The sequence below is a fragment of the Ostrea edulis genome, chromosome 7 (assembly GCF_947568905.1).
Source record: "Ostrea edulis chromosome 7, xbOstEdul1.1, whole genome shotgun sequence".
Taxonomy (NCBI): domain Eukaryota; kingdom Metazoa; phylum Mollusca; class Bivalvia; order Ostreida; family Ostreidae; genus Ostrea; species Ostrea edulis.
The window spans coordinates 22,738,200-22,760,395 of record NC_079170.1 but is presented as its reverse complement, the minus strand read 5'-3'; the positions used below and the strand labels follow the sequence as shown (position 1 = coordinate 22,760,395).

At 34.7% G+C, this 22,196-nt stretch overlaps 1 protein-coding gene across 1 annotated transcript; it reads left to right on the top strand.

Moving 5' to 3' along the window:
- The first annotated feature begins 3,614 nt into the window (after positions 1 to 3,614).
- LOC125656159 (tripartite motif-containing protein 45-like) lies at positions 3,615 to 10,291 on the top strand. Its single transcript, XM_056143710.1, has 6 exons — positions 3,615 to 5,177; positions 7,137 to 7,246; positions 7,413 to 7,560; positions 8,357 to 8,564; positions 8,756 to 8,821; positions 8,916 to 10,291. The coding sequence occupies exons 3-6, from the start codon at positions 7,446 to 7,448 to the stop codon at positions 9,430 to 9,432; spliced, it is 906 nt and encodes a 301-aa protein (XP_055999685.1). The 5' UTR covers positions 3,615 to 5,177; positions 7,137 to 7,246; positions 7,413 to 7,445; the 3' UTR covers positions 9,433 to 10,291.
- The last annotated feature ends 11,905 nt before the right edge of the window (positions 10,292 to 22,196 follow it).

Genomic DNA, 22,196 nt, shown 5'->3' with positions numbered 1-22,196 from the left:
ATGTATTTTCTATATATACATGAATAAAATGCTGTTAAATTTCCAAAACTAAGAAGACATATTGTAGCAGTGTGAAAATTTTGTAAATAACTTTTTAAATTTCGTGATTAAAAGGAATAAGATTGTATGATCATTAAGTTCTACTAAAACATATGCCAAAACAATGAGCACTTCGATGTAATTAGTATTTTCCCGCCAAAAGTTTGGTCCTTTTATAGTCATGTGACTTTAGACCAGGGTTGGATTCTTTGATATTGTCCAGTAGTTGGGCGTGTTCAGACGTTTGAGTTTTAGTTATAGTTGGAGCTATTTCGCCCTCAGGGTATATTGGGTTTTTCTTTGTTTTTATGGAAGCAATAGCATCGCGGTTGGCGTATGTAGAGCAGCGAATTTATACAAGTCTGATTTTAAAAACAAATTATTTATATTACTGCTTTATTGCTTAATAGTCTGTATAACTTATAGCTTACATGTACCACAGTTATGAACTTTAGGCTTGATATTCATCAAATGCAAAGCTGTAATCTATAAATCAAAGCTTTTTTTATGCAACTGCAAAAGTTAAACATGCATTTTGTTAAAAATTAGCAATATGAAATTAATTTTGAAATTATATTGCTAACATCTAACAAAATTTAAATTTTACTGCTGATTTTTATATACATCCAGTCTTCCCTGTAGCATTTTATTTCTTTCTCTAGAAATCTTATGCCTTCGTATCTGTATATATATCCTTGCATGAAATGTTTATTTATTTTGTATTCTTTTGTTAATCTGTGATATGTCTGTGCTTATGTGTACATGCATGTTACGTGTCTGTTGTCTTTGATATATGTGATAGTCAATTAAAAAGCTCTACAGATCTTGTGTTGATTTGTTGATTGTATATTATATATTACCGACTTTAAATAAAATTTACTTACTTACTTACTAAGCGTATGAATTAAGGGCAACGTCATTTGCTGGTTTGTTTATGCAATGACTGTAGCAGTCACTACGGACGACTACGGACGAGGCAAGCTATTAAACATCATGATAGGTCCATTCACCTTCGAACAGTATCTAGAATAATGAACAACCCTGTGATCCGCAGCAGAAGACCTTACAGAGTGCAGTGTAGTGAGTCAGATAGAAACTGAATCCACACCAAAACTGGACATGGGTCTTTTTTTTTTCTCGACGAGTCCATATTTAACGTTATTAGTGCTGACAGGAGAGCTCACGTTTACCGTCGTTGAACATGTCACATCCTGTAGATAATTGCATGTGTCCATAGTTGGTCATTTTGAATGGAACCTTAACTCTCAGACGGTATGTAGACGAAACCATGCAGTCTGTGTTAGTACCATTTATGCAGCAGCAAACGCAAGGCAACGGATTAACCTATTGAACATTTGTGGGACGAACTACTGAGGTAGACTTGTGCGCAGTCGCCAGACTCGGCCTCAGAATCCACAAAAAATTTGAAGGTCATTGTTGGAAGAGTGACAGATCATTCCCGAATGGACATTCGGAGTGTCGGTCAGTCGATGACATATCGCCAACGTTATCACATACCCGATATTACTGACCGACGCCATTCCAGCATGTAGCCTCTCAGGGAATACCAATGGATGTGGGGATTTATAAGGTAACTCCATACTTGCAGTTTTATCTGATACAACTTTGAAAAATGTGTTTATTTCCATTCATTAGAGTTAAAACTAACAAATTATCAAATAAAATACATATGTCATCACACTTTTTAAGATACGAGACGTACATAAACAGAATCATATATCACCGTCAGAAAATTGCAATTTTTCTTAAACAGCGTTATCAAAATTTCATAAAAACTGGTTATGACGATATAGTAGCATTCATAACAATTTCATGAAACTTTATCTTCACAAAAATATACAAAATGTCTGTAAAAATAAAGGAAATCTATCGCATAATAGACTTGATACAGAAATCAATAGAAACAGGGTTATTGCCCTTGGATTCAATATTTTAAAACGTATCATTGATTAATTCATCTATAACTTAGACTTTTAAAATAGTTTATTTTTAACAAGATTTTTTACAATAACTATCGGAAGACTCCAACAAAATTTATGTTCCTATCACGCATAAATGTAAATAAATCATTGATTTTGCAAAATCTGATGACATCACAGGAGGGTGGAATGTACTTTATTTGTATCAAAATCGTTAATTCTACAATGAGGATCTCCTCAGCTGCTGAACGCCCATGTGGAATATACTAATAGAGGGCGAAGCCCTCTCACGGCCCGAAGGGCCGTGAGAGCGGAGCTCTCCCTATAGGTAACACGTATATACATGTTTAAAAGGAAAATAATGAAAAATTAAACCATACCTATGGAACTTGAAAAGTTTGGTACCAATGGCGTCGATTCGAATAATATGTTTTACGGCGTGACCGTGTTTGAGGGCGAAGCAAAAAAGTTTTGGCATTAGTATCTCTATCCAAAGCAGGACAAAAACAACCCGAAGTTAGCACGAGGACGGAGCTGTATCAAAGCATCCTAATTTTGGACATTTGATCCGCCTAAATATTGAACGCGGGAAATATAACGCAAATGATGTAAACAGTACATTGTGACGTCATATTCAGCGTCGTTATTTAGCAAATTTACAAACATAGCGTTTGAACCACAACAAAAAACATGGCGTTAATCGTGGAGTGATTATATATGATTAAGAAAATAAGATTTACATGCTTTTACGGATTTTATGTGTAACATCTCAGAACGTCGTGAACTAGGGTAGACGAGATTCAAAATGGAGAAATACATGTCCACGCGCTATTATTCGAACCGACGCCATTGGTACCAAACTTTTCAAGTTCCATAGGTATGGTTTAATTTTTCATTATTTTCCTATATTTTCCTTTTAAACATGTATATACGTGTTACCTATAGGGAGAGCTCCGCTCCCACGGCCCTTCGGGCCGTGAGAGGGCTTCGCCCTCTATTAGCTCGTGGACATGTATTCCTCCATTTTGAATCTCGTCTACTCCATTTCACGTCGTTCTGAGATGTTACATAAAAAATCCGTAAAGACATGTAAATCTTATTTTCTTAATCAAATATAGATTTCTAATCACTCCACGATTAACGCCATGTTTTTTGTTGTGGTTCAAACGCTATATTTGTAAATTTGCTAAATAACGACGCTGAATATGACGTCACAATGTACTGTTGACATCAATTGCGTTATATTTCCCGCGTTCAATATATAGGCGGATCAAATGTACAGGATGCTTTGATACAGCTCCGTCCGCGTGCTAACTTCGAGTTGTTTTTGTCCTGTTTTGGATATAGATACTAATGCCAAAACTTTTTTGCTTCGCCCTCAAACACGGTCACGCCGTAAAACATATTAGTACATATATATATATATATATACCGCACTACACCAAATTGCGCTTGATTATAAGGTGTAGACTACACCACAGGTGCTTGTGTACAGGACTTCCGGTACCCCCCTTCTTGTATTTTTAAATGTTCAATTCTTTGGGTCATAATACCGAGCGAAGCTCGGACGGGCCGAAGGCCCGTCCGCGAAGCAAGGCTCTAAAGGTAACACGTATGTAAAAGAAAAAAGTCAAAATCAGCAAAAGAAAAAGAGATAATCTCTATATACGTTCACTGAAATTTTCGTGATCCATATGGGCGCCGCCATTTATTTTTTCATTACCTGTTTCAACAGTTATTCGTGTTTTATTTTGAATGCCGATAATAGAAGACTCTAACGTGCAATTCGTAATTTAAACACTCAGTTTGTTCAAAGTGAATAATAATATGTATACGGTGTGACCGTTGGACCGAGCGAAGCATGTACGTAACTCCGTATCCCGAGTGGTAATCATAATTCCGTTAAGTACGGTAGATTATGATTCATTTAAAAATATATATTTTGAATGAAATTTCCTTGGCCTAAACACCCAGTAACATCTCAATATTAAAGGAGTTTATATGGGGACAACAGTTTTACATGATCCGCCTATTCATTGAACGCGGGAAATAAAACGCAAGGCGACATAAACTGTGCATTGTGACAGAATTGTCTACCTCGGTGGAGGTTTTGCGGTCCTTCATCCTCACCGATTGTTCTAACATTTCGTAATATTTTGAGGGGTGAATACCATTTTTCTGAGCCTTGCCTAGATTAATGCTTTGCATGCCCTGCGATCTACACGGATGAAGATGGAATTTATACAATATGTAGCTATATATGCAATATTGACCGGGATCAAGAACTTATCATCTGTGTTATGATCAAAAACTATGTTGCTATGTATGATTTATTTAATATTGGCCGGGATCAAGATGAAGGCATACGATGAATCTGTGCTACGATTAAATAATATGTAGCTATGTAAATATTATGTTGACCGTAAATGTAATGTTGACCGTACATGTTGACCGTAAATGTAATGTTGACCGGGATCAATAGGTAGACATGATACCGGTGTATCTGCGTTATGAAATTTTTTTCATTCGGAAAATTAAAACCATATAGATTTGTTTTTGATTATTTTCAGTTTTATTTTTATTTCTTTATTTATTTATTTTGTTTTATTTTCAGTTTTAAATACAACATGTATGTAAATAGCATACATGTATGTATACAACATACCTTCATATACTATTTTATATTGTATCTGTATATTACTGCTGTCTGTATATATGTTTTCAGGACCACAATGTAAACTAGTTTTAAAAACTAATTGTACTATCCTGTTTAAATAAAGGACATTATTATTATTATTATTATTATTATTATTATGATCAAGTAACACATTTAATGTTGATCGGGATCAGGACGTAGACACATGGTGAATCTGTGCTACGATTAAATAATATGTAGCTATGTAAATGCAATGTTGACCGTAAATTTATGTGATGTTGACCGTTAATGCAATGTTGACTGTAGATGTAATGTTGACCGGGATCAAGAGGTAGACATAAGGTGTAACAGTGTTATGATCAAATTATAATGTAAATCATTTTTTTTTTAAATTGTCATCATTTATCACTTCAGGTATTTAGTTGGTACAGTTTGGTTCAAACAATGGAAAAAACATGTTGGCTTTGACCAAAGGGATGAAGGAAGCAAGGGAGACCCTGATGCATATCCCGGACCAGTGAACAATGCTCCACTACTGAAAGGTACAGTCTGATTGAAATGAGATTCTTTGATCCGCTCACTTAGAGCGCTAGACTATACTAATTTAAAATTACATATCAATATCGTGGAGCATAAAAGATCTTAAGTTTAATTTCAGTGCTGATTGGTATTATCGTAATCAATATACACATTCCAAGTGATTATATAATGATATATCAGTAATAGTTAGCACCAAATAAATACATGAAGCTAGTTACATGTAGTTACAACACCGTGGCTCTCAGGGAGGAGGGGGGGGGGGCTTGGATATTCACGGTGCAACTTTTTTGCTCAGTTGAATAACGTTCTCCTGTTCACATGTACAGAGGTTTCAGTTCGAATGCCCCATTTAAAGGGACTGATTCACGATTTCCCCCCAAATTTTGTTTTTCTCTTTAAATGATCAAAATCTACTGTCCAATATGTTGTAGAAGTGTTTCACAAAAAATTAAGGTTATTCATAATCACTGAAGCTCATTATAGAGAATTTATTATTTGTTTTGAAAACAAATATTGAGGTGTGTTATTGTTTACGGGATTTTCAATGGATATTGATCCAAATTTATTATATATAGCACATCTCAAGTATACTTTAGGTAAGTTGTGTCATTTAAAAGTTAAAAGTTTTGATTGTACAAAATGAAGATGCTTGAAATTACAAAATTAACGTTTCACTGGTTTGTTTGTTTACATAAAAAGACTGAGTCTTTGTTAACATGACACAGAATCAAAGCTAAAATATTGCTCTTATCCTTGCATTCAGACGGTCCAAATTTTGGTTGTCAACATTAAATGAGCTATATTTTTAATTTTTAACATCAAAACTGAAAAACATTTCTTTCGAAAAACGTGAAGCAGTCCTTTTAATAGATATTTGAAGTTACTTCCGGCCTGACCAAGTGGGAAATTGTGTACAGGATTCTGTGATATTAATATATTATTACAACTTGATTCATCTTACCTACAATTTTGCATTGAAGTCTATACTGGTAAAATTGCAACATGTGTTAAACATGTGATTAACATATGTTTTGAAACATATGATAATTATGTATAAGGAGCACTGAAGTCTATGGGAAGAGCATGTTTTATTAAAATATTTTTAAAAGAATTCAAATTTTCATACAAATCTTGGTAAAGTTACATAAATTGTCTCTTTAAGAAAAAATGAAATAAAATTAATCATTTACCGCAATTTTTTTTTTTTTTTTTTTTTTGGTTGTTTTTTTTTTAGAAAATTAGATTTTTCTTGTTTATACCAACGGCAGACGCCTTACCAAGAAGTCTCAAGTGCAAAATATATTGGGTTCCATCCATTCATTAGTCCGATGAATTTGATCTAATTCACTTTTATCATTATTTAACAATAAGCATTTATTGTTGCTTTAAATCATTCAAAATTGTTCAATCACCTTTCGTTATGTATGCATTGAATGATATAAAATCTGGAACATGTGCAGAAAAAGTTTCGCCATAAATCATAAGATTTTTTTTTTTTAACTTCTAAAATAACCTATCCCATTTTCCTCCCAAGAACTAAAGTTCTTCAACTTGAAGGTAATTATAGTATAACTTTGCTAAATATATTTTACATTTTTCCTAAAAGTTCGAGTAAAATAGAAATTAAACAATGCACATTTCATATGAATTAACCAGTATGCAAATTGTACATTAAGTGCATATCTCATTTTAGTATATATCTACATGTAACAAATTTCCCTCTGTATGTATTGATTTCTCTCAGCTGATTCGCAGAGTTTGTATCTTAGTATATTACCGGTATATGTATAAGAATATGCATGCTGATATGTTCTCAACGTATATTAGAGCGAATTCGAAAGAAATTAAACACCAGTTCTTGATGTCTTAAAAGTGGCTAGTACAGCGGGAAATGAGTTCTGAACGTACATTAATGTCTAATCGTTCACATTTTCTAAAGCCCATGTCTTAAATAATGGTAGGTGATGGTGATTTGAAGGAGCATTTGATAGACGAACTAGAGTATGTGTCATTCCCCAAGGAAGGATGGGAGTTCTTTCTTCTGAAATATGGAGCAGCAAATGGCGTTAAGGTATGCTTATATCAAAGTCCGATATTTTCAGAATAAAGTCACACTTCAGTTTGAATTGGCCAGAAACGATCTTTCCTATCTTTCTCTCTAACTTACGAAATATCTCTTTTTACATGTAGCTTACATGTGATGAAGTTTGTTGTAATTTACCTGTATCTATTTGTAGGATATTGTTAAAAGGAAGGTGGTCGAGCAGGGGATGCTTATAAAACATTTAAAAGTGGAAATTTATTTAATAGATTTAAAGATAAAAAATATGAAATGTCCTTATGAACAAGATATTATCTGGAAAGTTAGCCGGAGCGACAATATAGGTTAGTTGATGATAATCTATTTTCTTTAATTTGATTCACTGACACTGGACCTTATTGTTATTGTTACGTCAATTGAGGATTACGTGTTTACAAAATCTTTCAGTGGATTTGATACGCATTTCTCAGCTGGATATAGCCTTGAACTGACCTTGAGCAGCTAAAAGCGAGATCAAAAGTTCAATGTTTGACAAAAAACTAAATTCACATAGTTTTCACCAAGAGCCCCGCCCCTCTTAAAACTAAATATGATGCATATGAATGTTGAAACCAATCGATTATTAGTAAAAACGTATGAGAGTAACTAACACTCTATTCACCGGTACTGTACCTTTTCTACTGTTTATTCACAAATGAAAGTGTACCTCTGGTGTGCTCAGGAGTCCGTATTTGTCCAACTCGATGTTGAATGACAGAAACTTAAGGGAGTATTTACACCCCTCCCCTTAACTACAATGTACATATGTATTTGAATTTAGATTCTTATCCGACATTGATCTTTTGATCTCGCTCCTCAAGATTGGATACTACTTATGATTCTTTTTCTCTGTATGGGTACTGTAGGTCGGACGAGCGTTGTGACCTATGGTATTCTGATACATACAATTAATACATAATGGCAATCTAATTAAAATTAGATCCTATGATCCGCTCATCTACTATCCCTACCTATGTGTAGCGGACATTAACATTTGGGGAAATGGTGACCGAAGGACAAAACAAAACTGGAGAACAGATTAAGACTTGTCAGGTTTTGCTGGTGTGTCCATTATTTCATTGTTTCGATAATTTTTTGAAGAGTCGTTGGAGTTGGCAGTGAGAGATGAATTTGGCATCTCTGATGACACAGATGTTCGTTTATGGACCAAGTACATGAGCAATAGGTATGAACCACTCAGTAAACGTGAACAAACTGTACAGGAGGCAGGTATATACCCTGGACAAATTGTTGTCATAGAAACCAAAAACAAAGACGGGTCGTGGTCAATAGGTGGATCTGGAAACGGGTATGTCAAGAATTTTTTAAATATATATATATATATTATTCACCTTATTCATATTAGGTTATGAAACTTGTAATTGTTAAAGCGTATCTTCAGAGGGCTTTCATTCACCCATTATATTCCCAACTTCTAATTCGCTAAATACTATCCATTATGTGAATAGATAAGATTAAAATTGTGTCTGTTTATATTAGATTTAAGGTAACAAAGGAACAGAGACTGAAATACAATGAAGAAAAGAAGAAAAAGAAAAGTGAAAGGTACATATATATGTAAAATTACACATCTGCTCTGAAATATCCGACATTAAACTGTCTTCTCTAAATTACATTTTAATTCCCCCTGTTTTCCTAGTTTGATGAAGGAGGAAGCTGCGATAAGCGATGTCGCTGGCAAATCTTCAGAGGCACAAGAGCTAGTCTTATGTGACCATAATGGATGTGAGAAAGCAGCGCACTTGTACTGCAACCTTTGCTTGGAAAATTTATGCACCAACTGCGCAGGTCTACATTTACTTAGAAAATCCAAATATGGTCATGACGTTGTAGAGTTTAAGAGCAAAAAACAGCCTGGACCGTTCTTATATTGTGAAACGCATGCGGATTTGGTCAGCGAGTTGTTCTGTGAGCAATGTAAAGTCCCCGTGTGTTCGAAATGCCTTTCTAGTAACTCGCATAAAGGTCACGATTTCACGGAAATGTTTACCGTTCTCAATGCTCAGAAAGAATGCATTGGAAGAGAAAAAGATGAGATCAACATTGTTATACAGAAAATGGAGGATTTCAAGACGGAATTGGGTGCGAAATCGGAAGAAAGACAACAGAAATACAGGCAACTGGACGACGAAGTTGGTAGAAGGGGGAGGAGTTAATGAAGGCTGTCGAAAACGCGATCACAAAACATCGACAGAAGATTGCTGAACGGAAGGCATCGGATGTGAACCAATTACAGATTGAAGAATCTAAAATTGATCAGCAAATTGCCAGAGCTCGGGAGACATTGGAATCGTGCGACCAGTTGTTGAGGGATCAAAATCCCAGAAAGATTCTCCATTTTCATTCCAAGATTGCAGATTTACAAAACGTAGCTGGAGCAATCCCACACATGGAAGATTACCTTTTTAAGGAAGGTTCGCTGTCTGCAGACGATTTTAATGAAGGTTTTGGAGAGATCCAACTCCAACAGAAGTCTTGAAATTCATCAGCGCTACATAAAATGTAAATGCTGTCAGAAGTTCTACATATGTATTTGTGCGTGCCATCGGGAAATAATTTTATCGTGGTTCTGAACTTGGTACATGTATGTACACATGGACGGTTTGTGATTGTTTTCATGCTCCTGGCTCCGGACTATAACACTTAATCGTTAGACGAGCAGACTTTTGATCCGAGTCTCACTTCTATCATCGTAGCTAACCACGGTTGCTGAGTCTGGTAGTACCTACCTAACGTAGTGTAAACGGAGACAAGAGGCGTGGCTTGTGACGATGCACTTCCATAGAAGGAACAAGTATTAAAATCCACCTATGATGTCATTCTTTTGTTCGAACACTCCATTATTTTTCAGGAATGGAGTGTTCGGAAAGTAGGTCAACCTTTATACAAGTAGATATAAATGCATGCAACAAAAGAATGAAAAACGTAAGACATGATTAAAATGCTCATTAATATTTAATTTTTCCAGGCAAAGTTTTTATTTCTAAAACATTATTTCATCCAGATATGAATAAAGAAACTATTTTCATTAGAGTTTGAATATTCTTTATTTGTTGCAGTGAAAAAATTTCTTTTGCATTTCATAATCATCCGTTTAACTTTCAATTTTCAATATGGTTAATTATGGCTGAAAATTGAACAAATGCCTGGAGATTTTTTTGTCAGTGGACAATGCCCCAGGAGGGGTTGCAGGCATAAGTAAGTAAATGAACAGAGCAATTAATTCCCAGGTTGGGATATCTGGGGAAGAGTCAATGCTAATTAGTTATTACTAAGTAGTCAAGCCATGTTTTTTCACTGTTAACCATGACCTTCTCAAGGATAAGGTCCATGCTGTGCTAATGAGGTCCTGAGTGACTGACAGCTTGTGTAAACAGTTAGTACTACAAAGTATCAAGAATAATCTGATAGGAGTATAAACAATGGGACTAAAATTTTACTTTGGGAGATCACAAGTTTTGAAAAACTGAGAAAACAACAGTAAACTTGCTAATTTAGGAGGAAATAAATTGAGATTAAGAGATTACAGTAAGTGATCAAGAACATCCGAGAAATTGAAGTCCAAACCATCGACAGTCATTTGTATATTACATTGAACCTGAATACCCACAGTAACTTATTGATATCTATCACCCAAAGTTCATCATATGTAGCTCTTCTATATACTGAAGCTCTTTAAATCTCATTCATAAAGACACCGATCCCCAAATACACTAACTCACAAAGCAACACGCCATGAAAGATCCACTGTTCTATTACCTTTAAGTAACTGTATATATCGTGGGCGTAAGTTGGAGATTTGAACAAGTCTCTGGCCAGCTCCTTCTCAATCTTTTCAATCTCCCTCTGCTTCTCCTCGTGGTTCACATCGAAATTTGGAATGGAAAACCGTTCTACAATATTGAATGTAACTAATTCATTTTCCTGCAGATTTAGAAAAAGATTCTCACATTTATACCTACATGTACTGTATGTTTCCAGTCAGGAGAGTTTTCATGTATGTGTTTCATGACCCATGGAGAGGTTTTTTGAAAGTTGATATACATGTAGATTATGAATAAAAGTAATTCTTTGTATAAAGAAAAACATATTGGATGCACTGTCAGTCTCCATCCATCTGCTGTCCATTACATATGTACTTCATTATGTTTTCAATATAAATGTACATGTGTGCAATTAGTTGCTTTTATTTAATCAAAGTAGAAGAAATACATGTTCTATAACAAATAAAGACATTATATCATTATGCATGCATCACACATCCCTAGAAGCACTTCTGCTTATACCAGGCTTGGATTCCTTGAAAAAATCATAAACCTCAGTTTGAGTTTTCTTCTATTTGAGCAGTCAAAATTTGAGTAAAAATCTCAAGTTTTGACTTTAGTACTTTTTTAGAAATCCAGGCCTGGTATTGTCTGCATTGTATGTTGGTATGCAAGAGTTTATAAGAATAAGAAAATTAGCAGAGTTCGCACTTCTCACAGTGGGTAAATTGAAGTGCATCAAAAGTATTGATAGAGCTCTATATTCTAAACTTAGGCTGCTGTACGTACGGGATTTCTTCGTCTTTGGTGGAAGTTCGGGTGGAACATCTTCTACGAATGCTGACTGGACAGTAACTGTGGGACGTCGAATCGATGCCTGACAGATGACAGATGGCTTTACTTTTTTCTGGGTTTCAATCTTCAGCTTACCTTAACAAAAATAAAAAAAAAATAAACATAACACATACATGTAGCATCATAGGTAAAAAATATTCTTTAGTGAAGAATACACAAACTTTAAAAACAATAATCCATAATCATTCACAACTTAGATCATCATACCATAAATCACATTTGATGAGCATGATCAGCTAAAGTCCTACTTTCAATTGAATATGAGTAAATTGGTAATTACACTAAAAATTTTGAAGAGCATCCTATTTTTCACTATCAAATATTAAGGACTGGGGTATGCTACACCAAAGAAATTTGATATGGATCAAAAGTGGAGGATATGCACATGTACAACAATATTTTGAAATTGAAAATTTTCAAATTTACTTTATTTAGTAAAAAAAAAAAACCGCAGGTTTAGTAGAAATCATTCTGAAAAAAATTTAAAACCCCTGCTGGACTCGAACCTGCCATCTACAGTTCAGCAGCCGAAGTGCTAACCTGAGCTACTCAGCTAGGTGATGATTTTAGAAAGGAATAGACAAATATTGCTGATATTTATATTTTTATCCATGTTTTAAAAGAAAGTCAGCCATTATGACAATGTTGTGTAGAGTACCCCCTTACAGGTAACTATAAATTTTCACAACAAATGAGATGTGTGAAAATCTTCTCCTGTTAATAAATCTCACATAGCAAATACATCGTCTTAGAAATAAAATCTAAAGAAAAAGAATGCATGAAGTGATATATCTATTCACCCATTTGAGCGGTGAGCTGTCCTTTGTTGTCCACATTTATCGGTCTGATTGACAATCCTTTAGGCTGAAAAAAAAAGAATTCAATCAGTGATAAAATATCATAGAGCTGGATTATGCCACATTCATAAAAACAATGAAAACAAAAGTTCATAATAGTTCCACAGCCCGGATGTTATTACTCTAAGCACAAATATGTGCTGCCACTGCCCTAATCCCTCAACTCTAGTGTTCTTGATCCAATATACTACATCTACCATGGTCTACCTGGCATCCACTATGTTTCAATATAGTGTCAGTGAATATCAGGCCCATAACCAGGGACTGTGTGGGATGCATTCATGTCCCCGTTTTGTAAAAATATTGAACTCTTAGTCTAGCAAATCAAATCAAAGGAAAACAGGAATCAAACCATATACTTTTAGAGACATGATTTACCCAAAATATGCTATGTAAATATTTATGATTCATAGCCCTCACCATTTCAGAAATCCACACCCCCTCTGAAAAATCCCAGGTCATCACATTCCCCTCTAGAAAATTCTGGTTACCAACCTGAGTACTATTATCATGCAGTGGCAGAGTTTGACAGTGGATATGTACCCAGAATGCACCTAGGGAGGTGATATGTACCCAGAATGCACCTAGAGATGTGATACGTATCCAGAATGCATCTAGAGAGGTGATATGTACCCAGAATGCACATAAAGAGGCAATATGCATTGGTGGTGCACTAATAGCACCTATATAGAGATGCAATATGTATCCATGCCACTCGATATTTGGGTGTCCGGGTAGCGCACTCGCTTCTCACCGCTGCAGGACTTGAACCTAACTTTTTATGTCACCAGTCCAGCCGGAGTGATGGGGTATAATTTCAACCAGTCCGCAGAAAATTTACCAATCCAACAGATTTTTCCAAATTATTAAAATGAAATTTAACTCGATATGTTTCTGACAATATTGTAACCATATGTGAGATTAATGTGTATTAACCGAGTTTGTCTGATATCTACAAAAGCATGCCAACTGTGTGTATAAGATTTCATAAGTATATTTTCCAAAATGATTCTTTAGAAAATTAACCAGTCCCATCAGACTGACTAAAACAAATGCTGGTCAGTCCGCCAGACTTTTAACCCGTCACAAACTGACGGGCATATGTTAATTTCAAGCCCTGCGCTGCAACCCGAGTTTGATCCCCGTGATCGGCAGTGGTTGTATGTGAGAGGGTATGGCGGTTGCCCGCTCGGACACGTGGGTTTCCTCCGGGTACTCCGGTTTCCTCCCACATAAATGACTCCCTAGCGCAAACATCCGTGCATCAAATACCGAATAAACATCTTAGTATTTATTTTATTTTTGATATTCACCTGATGCTGAAATTTCTGCTGAACATAAAATTTAACAGGATATAAAAAAATCTAATTTCAGTATCATTCTGCATGACAAACATCCTATTGCTAAGTATTTTATTTCGTACAACCTTAATTAACACACTGTGGCTGATAACTAACATGTATCTTTTGACACATTTCATTCAGATTGATAGCGAGCGAAACTTGCGTCGCAAAGCAACGCGACGAGCTCACTCCGATGATTATGCAATTGAGTCACGTGATTTGCTCTTCATCAGCTGAAAAATGATGGGGACTACCCATTATGCTTCCGGAAAAATGTCACTGCGGTATACTTCATTGACAACCCTGTACATAAAACAAATACCGGTAGCTAGTTTGAAAAGTACCACAAATGTTTATAAATTCCAGACAAGCTTTCCCATACCTTCGTACATTTTGTTGTGAATAATTACTTGATTTAAAAGAAAAACAATCGCAGTTAATGATGACGTCACAACGCAGTTTACATCAACTGCATTTTATTTCCCGCTTTAAATGAATTGCCTTAAGTCGTGTTGTAAGATGTCATGGGTCTTCGCTCGTCTCAACGGTCACACCGTAAACATATTAGTCCAAAACAGTCACACACCAGTAGTAACAGTTCAAACATGGTTATAGTGGCTTCTAAATGTATCTTTTTGACATTTTATTTTTTTGATATTTTAACAAGTCAAAAATCGCACGAGTCATAACCTTGAGAGTGAATATTGTCAACTTGTGCCTCAACTTCCAATAGCAGAGTCATGTTAAAAGCTGAACTAAGTAAATTTTTTGGTAACACGTTACCCTATCGTGCTGAAAGTTGTATTTCTGTCAGTGACAACTTTTTAACCTTTCACAAAAATTATCCATCTATGCATACATTGTACCTCCACTGACAATTACAAAGTCAATCAAATTATCCACGAGTTTCTAGAGATTTTGTAAATAATACAGATATCTCCAGAACATACCTAAATATAACAATGGAGGTATAATTGATTCAGGGGAATCGCAAATTAATCTACATGTTACGAAGAACACCATAAATGCCTAAAATTTAGTTTCCCTTAAAATGTGACATACAAAACTTATCTCTTTTTTTCCTTCAAATAGTTCTCTAGTGGTCACTTGTGGTTCAATTTTGATGAAATAAGCATTATATAATATCAATCTCATAAAAGTCATCAATAATTAACATATATTTTTACAATCATAAAATTTGGATATAATCTTGCAAACAATTGCTTCCAAATACCTACAGGTACGCATAGCTGATATTTATATAGTTTATTTCTGTTTATATTTTATATGACAGTTGTATTATAGTATGATATGTATTTCAATGATAGTGTCTCATAGGTTAATATTATATGGCTAGATATCAATGCCTTTTAATATTGGAATTGTTTTATATATAAATGAATTGTATGTTGGTATTGTATTGGTATGTGGCACTTTAATTTACTGATTCTGATATTAATATAATAGATCTATTTGATGGAATGACTTACTTTTTCCTTTCTCAATGATTTCACAAGTTTAAATCATATTCTGATATATATTGAAATGATAATCTCGTCAAAAGATTAATATGCAACATGATGCCACTGGTCAGAGAAATCTACAACAGCTGTACAAGGGAACTTACTTTTGTAACGGTGCTATACATTGGGCCCCGAGACGACCCAGCAGTGACACCCCTATATTAAATTGAATCCTCTCAAATCAAATAATTTTTACTTAAAATCGGACATGGTAAAAACAATACAACATTTCCTCCAAATATCTATTAATCGGCAAAAAAAATATTGGATCCGCCCCATAAGGTCGTGAAAATAGCATATGGACACTGTTAAGTTAAATACCTTTGCTTTTGTTTCCGTCATTTTTAATGTGATATGAGTGAAAGTATCACAGAGCGTCTGATCTAGCTACAACAAACGTGATACGAGGTGTTGTTTTTCCTCCTTACGTCTGAGCACCACTGTTGATGTCGGATTTGGCGCCAAGATGTTTACAAGACAACACGAACACGAGAAAATATCCGGAAAATGTCCATAATCCATCTTTCTTTAAAATTTCTTTCTTTCTTTTTTTTTTAGCACATGTACATGTATATAGTATCTCATTAGTGGGTGTAAAGCCAAAAATGATTAGGTCCCTATTTTATGCTTTGAAAAAAATATACATTTCTATTGATATTTTCATATATTTTAAACTGGGTCATTTATATTCAGTCTTTCCTATCGAGGGGAATGGGAAATACCGAACATGAATATACCCTTTCGTTTCCACAGAAATTAAACTGACTTGTGACCTATGGAGACATTGCGCCTGCTGCCCAATCCCTATTCTTTTTAGAGAAGTCGAGAGGCATGTCTTTCGACTTCTCTAAAGAGAATACCCAATCTGTATGTATTTTCTATATATACATGAATAAAATGCTGTTAAATTTCCAAAAATAAGAAGACATATTGTAGCAGTGTGAAAATTTTGTAAATAACTTTTTAAATTTCGTGATTAAAAGGAATAAGATTGTATGATCATTAAGTTCTACTAAAACATATGCCAAAACAATGACAAGCAATTTGATGTAATTAGTATTTCCCCGCCAAAAGTTTGGTCCTTTTATAGTCATGTGACTTTAGACCAGGGTTGGATTCTTTGATATTGTCCAGTAGGTTGGGCGTGTTCAGACGTTTGAGTTTTAGTTATAGTTGGAGCTATTTCGCCCTCAGGGTATATTGGGTTTTTCTTTGTTTTTATGGAAGCAATAGCATCGCGGTTGGCGTATGTAGAGCAGCGGATTATATAAGTCTGATTTTTAAAACAAATTATTTATATTACTGCTTTATTGCTTAATAGTCTGTATAACTTATAGCTTACATGTACCACAGTTATGAACTTTAGGCATGATATTCATCAAATGCAAAGCTGTAATCTATAAATCGAAGCTTTTTTTATGCAACTGCAAAAGTTAAACATGCACTTTGTTAAATGTTAGCAATATAAAATTAATTTAAAATTATATTGCTAACATCTAACAAAGTTTAAATTTTACTGCTGATTTTCATATACATCCAGTCTTCCCTGTAGTATTTTATTTCTTTCTCTAGAAATCTTATGCCTTCGTATCTGTATATATATCCTTGCATGAAATGTTTATTTAATTTGTATTCTTTTGTTAATCTGTGATATGTCTGTGCATATGTGTACATGCATGTTTTGTGTCTGTTGTCTTTAGAACAGTATCTAGAATAATGAACAACCCTGTGATCCGTAGCAGAAGACCTTACAGAGTGCAGTGCAGTGAGTCAGATAGAAACTGAATCCACACCAAAACTGGACATGGGTCTTTTTTTTTTTTTTTCTTTTTTTTTTCCTCGACGAGTCCATATTTAACGTTATTAGTGCTGACAAGAGAGCTCTTGAGTTTACCGTCGTTGTACATGTCACATCATGTAGATAATTGCATGTGTCCACAGTTGGTCATTTTGAATGGAACCTTAACTCTCAGATGGTATGTAGACGAAACCATGCAGTCTGTGTTAATACCATTTATATGCAGCAGCATACGCAAGGCAACGGGTTAAGGTAGCAGGGGACAGTTTCGCACTATAGGCCCGGTCAACTTTTTCAAAAAATGGAATTAGCCCGTATTTGAAGTGATATTACATGTGTAAAAATGTATACAATAATTTTAGGATGCATGTCAAATGTAGCTGAGTGCTTAGTAAAAATGTTGATATACAACATGTAGGTGTCACCATGATTCCTAGCATATAGATGGGTGCAAATACGAAACTAAGACACGTGGTCAGTTGCTGAAGAAATTCCGGTGAAAACATGCAGGGTCTAGCAAAAGGTCTGTAGCTGTGAGGGAAGGTGGATGGCCCCATATGAGAGGTAGATTTTTGAGAAGGGCAGATAGGGTTCTTGATTGTGCACAGTGTCTAAATCCCCATGTTTGGTACTGTGATGGTGTGGGGGTGGTGCGGATTAGCCCAAATGAGGGAAAATCAAAGCAAAAAGGGGGAACCTGCTCAGAGCATGTTTTGTGCACCAGCACCAGTATTTATAGATTACATGTAATTTAGGGTCATAATTTATTAACTACACTAATATAAAATACAAGTATTGACATAAAATGGAAATATGATTTTTCATTAGTCTGTCATAATCTGACTTTGGTGTATACCCCCTATCCACATGTTTCAAAACCAAAGAAACTGTCCCCTGCCACCTAACCTTTTAGCAGGACAATGTGCGCACGCACTCATGGCAAGATGGACGTTTACGCAAGTTCTGAGTTACCCAAAAGTGATTTCTCTTTGTCGAACCCTTTCGCATTTTATGACGTATGGTGGGTACACAATGTATACATTATATCGTAGACTGGCATTGTACATAACGATTACGTACGATTAATGTAATAAAAGCGTAACTTTTGTTTATATCAATCACTGGTGTGCATATTCTAGCCATATCAAGCATAATTTGTTTGAATAAGATCATCAAATTGGCTATTGAATCATTATTCGTTTCCTCTTCTACATGAGTGACGCTTTTATCAAAGAAAGATGGCAATTAACAATATTTGTTTGAGCCATTTTGTTATCCAATACTCATAAACTCACTAAAGTTGTCTTTTCCCTGAGATAGGATGGTCTCAGAAACTCTGGATATCATCTTTTAAGAAATAATACAACGATAGTAATTAGCAAATGTACCCACTGTCATCATATTTTACGTCATAATTTACGGAAGAGTTCGACAAAGGGAAATAACTCTTAGGGAACTCGGAACTTCCGTATTGGGTTAACTCGTTTCACTTGAGATTAATTAAGTTTATTGTTTTTCATTTCGGACATTTTGGATCAGCTCTTTGGACGAATAAGGCATGCCCTAATTCGCTCCACTTTTAACTTTGATTGGCAAGCCTAAAGACCAAAAACATGTAGTCTGCGTTGTAAATACGTTTGTAGATTAGTGTAGTTGTAGTGCTAGATGTATTTATATGTAGTTTTTGTTATTATGCTCTGTTGATATTGGCCACATTATGTAATTCTTTTCGTTTGTCCTGAAGAAGGGACGGGTCGTCCCGAAAATTTGACAATCTCGTTGTTCGTGTCGTTGGTCATTTTAGTGCTTTGTATATTTTTTTGTATTTGACCTTGTATCCATGTTGTGGATCCGACACTCTGAGGTATCGGATGTTGTTGGAACTTTAATGCTTATATATATATATATATATATATATATATATATATATATATATATATATAATTAAATAAATAAATATATATAATTCAATTCATACTGACCTGACATCGTTGGTTTTCTCTTCAATGTTCTCTTCAGAAATGAGGTGTGAAGCCCTCATTGTGTAGCAGGGGCTCTTCATTATCTCCTCCTAGTCACAGGATAGAGAGAAGGATATGGGTGTTGTTGTTTTTACAATTTACACATTCAATGGAGGGCCCATTTAAATGACTTTGTTATACACCCACCCACCCACCAAAAAGATTTTCAATTATCCGAAGTTTGTATATAATAGCAAATTAATGTATGATATAAAATTCAGATAAAATAAAATAATATGTTATCAAATCAATTATAAATCTTAATATAAAACTAAATTATTATGATATATAAAAGAAAGAAAACTAAATTATTATGATATAAAAAAGAAAGAATTGTTGGTGCCAAATAAAAAATAATTGTTGGTGCCGAAACGTCTTAAAGTAAATGCCGAAACGTCTTGGTGCCGAAACATCTTGGTGCCGAAACGTCTTAATAATATAGTGCCGAAACGTCTTAATAATATAGTGCCGAAACGTCCTGCACCCGACAAATCAAGCACACCCTAAATGTCATATTTCCCCAAAAATGGAATATAAACCGAAACTGCTTTCCATAGTTTGGCCTTTCTAGGCCCTGGTAGGAGAGTAATGACAGAGGCGGCGAATCCCGTCCTTGACGATGAATGCGAGAAAGTTAGAGGCTATTTGAAGAAGGAATTTACAAAGGGTGACACATGGTAATATCAAAACGATGAATTTGTTGAAAGTATATGTAATTAATATTTTCAGGTGAAATAATCAATACATGTAATTAATTACATTTAAGGTTGAATGATACACCCAAGAAAACTGATGTGGGTGGAAAGTTGAAGATTTTATAATATTAGATATAGATCTACTATATTTTTTAGGGGGGGGGGTGCAGTTTTCGTAGAAATAAGTAACTTGGGAAACCCGTGCTGAACATGACCCCACTATAAGAATCTGCAGCTAGACACGGGCAGTCGGACATGTTAACTTGGCTCACTGGGCTATCCGGCTAAGCATTAAAATTTAAAAGGATGCTCTTATTTACATTTTCATTGGTGATTCGAAAAAGAGTCAGCCTTGCATTCCTAAATTGTTACTTTCGTTTTCTCTTCTTGCATTGTGTACGGTACTGTAACGTGCTATTGTCCAAGAATAAGGCAGATGTTATATTTACAGTTTATTTACAAATATGCACATATTTACACACAACATTTATGTTGAACAACTTCAAATAGTTGAAGTTCAATATACACATCAGTCCATCTGCTTACGGAGCAGAACTGACATCCATCTGTATTAAACTCCAATACAGAACTGACTCAAACTTGGGCATGCCCCTCAAACTTCAAGGTTCCCAGCCAAAATCATAAAGCACCGATAATGGCTAACCTTAATCAGGAATATAAACAATTAACCCTTATATTCCCATGAGAACATCGGCGACCACTAGTGTAGGACGCTGACAGACATATCCCGTTACCCATTGTGATAACAGTATAGAGCAATAAATGCTGAGCATGCATACAAAATAAACAAGTGAACAGAATTAGTGAAACTCCAAAATTATGACAGTACATTAACAATCTACTTAAATATTAGATCCTCAAGTTTAATCCACTCACCTACGATCGCTAGGTGAGCGGATCAAAAGATGTCATTCTAATAAAATTGGTACATCAAATGTCATAATAGTCAACTCAAAGTACAGTATTGCAGTGACAAAATGTTGACCTACATGTATTTTTCAGGTGTTGCTAAAACGCAGAACGGAAAACGGAACGGAATTTAAAGCTATATTTTTTTTTTTTTTTAACTATATTTATTTTCCAATCAAGGGCCCTCAAGGGGCAGCATGAAAATACATACAAATAATGTACATATACATATACAAGTAAAGAAAGAAGTGATTACATAATACATAGTTATATACAAATACAGTGTCATATATTGTTCAAAATAAATTTTCCAGTTATATTTAGAATGGATGGCTCTTCAGAGCATAGTATGTAAATGAATTTTTGTTCATCATTGAGTTTGGTAAAAATTTTAACTGTTTTTTCTATAGCACCACAAAAAGATTTTCTTTTATCAGCAAACTTTTCACATTTAATCAAAAAATGGATCTCATCACCTAATAAACCGGAGTTGCATTTGTTACATATTCGTTCATTCCTAGTAATACCAGAATATCTACCAACTTCAATCATTAATTTATGAGCTGATATCCGTAACTTACAAATAGATCGTCTAATATCAAAATTTTTAATTTTATTAAGATAGTTCTCAAAACCAAAGTGCTCCTTAAGCTTAAAATAAGTGCACAGTTTCCCATCAATTAATTTATTTCGATTATTGTACCAGGTTTCAGTGTATTTATCACAGAGTAATTTCTTTACAATTTTCTTAAATCTATACTGACTAAAATCTCTTAACGGATATCCAATTTTAATATATTCTATTCTATATATATATGGTGTATTCTTGGGATATCACCGTAGGAATAAAAAGCACGTATTTTATATCAAGCTATATAGGTTATACACTCTCTGCAAATCGTACAATTTAACTCAATTGGATTAAAAGGTAATCAAGCTAATTCCTATTTAATTTTGAATTTTCCGAGTCGGATAGTGAACGCCTCATTTCGAAATTGTGATCACGTGACGTTACATGCGGAATTTTAGAAAACAACTCAGTGACAAGGCAATGTGAAAGCGTATACGACCTGCAGGCTGTCGACGGGACACAATTGGCGATACAGACAGTCAGACGGAATTAAACAGTGTAGA

What these genes read in the sequence shown, in the direction of transcription:
- LOC125656159 (XM_056143710.1), top strand. Translation starts at nt 7,446, where the DNA reads ATGCTTATAAAACATTTAAAAGTGGAAATTTATTTAATAGATTTAAAG. An exon ending in ATAGGTGGATCTGGAAACGG is followed by an intron (nt 8,565 to 8,755) that starts GTATGTCAAGAA and finishes TGTTTATATTAG; the next exon opens with ATTTAAGGTAACAAAGGAAC. An exon ending in AAGAAAAAGAAAAGTGAAAG is followed by an intron (nt 8,822 to 8,915) that starts GTACATATATAT and finishes CTGTTTTCCTAG; the next exon opens with TTTGATGAAGGAGGAAGCTG.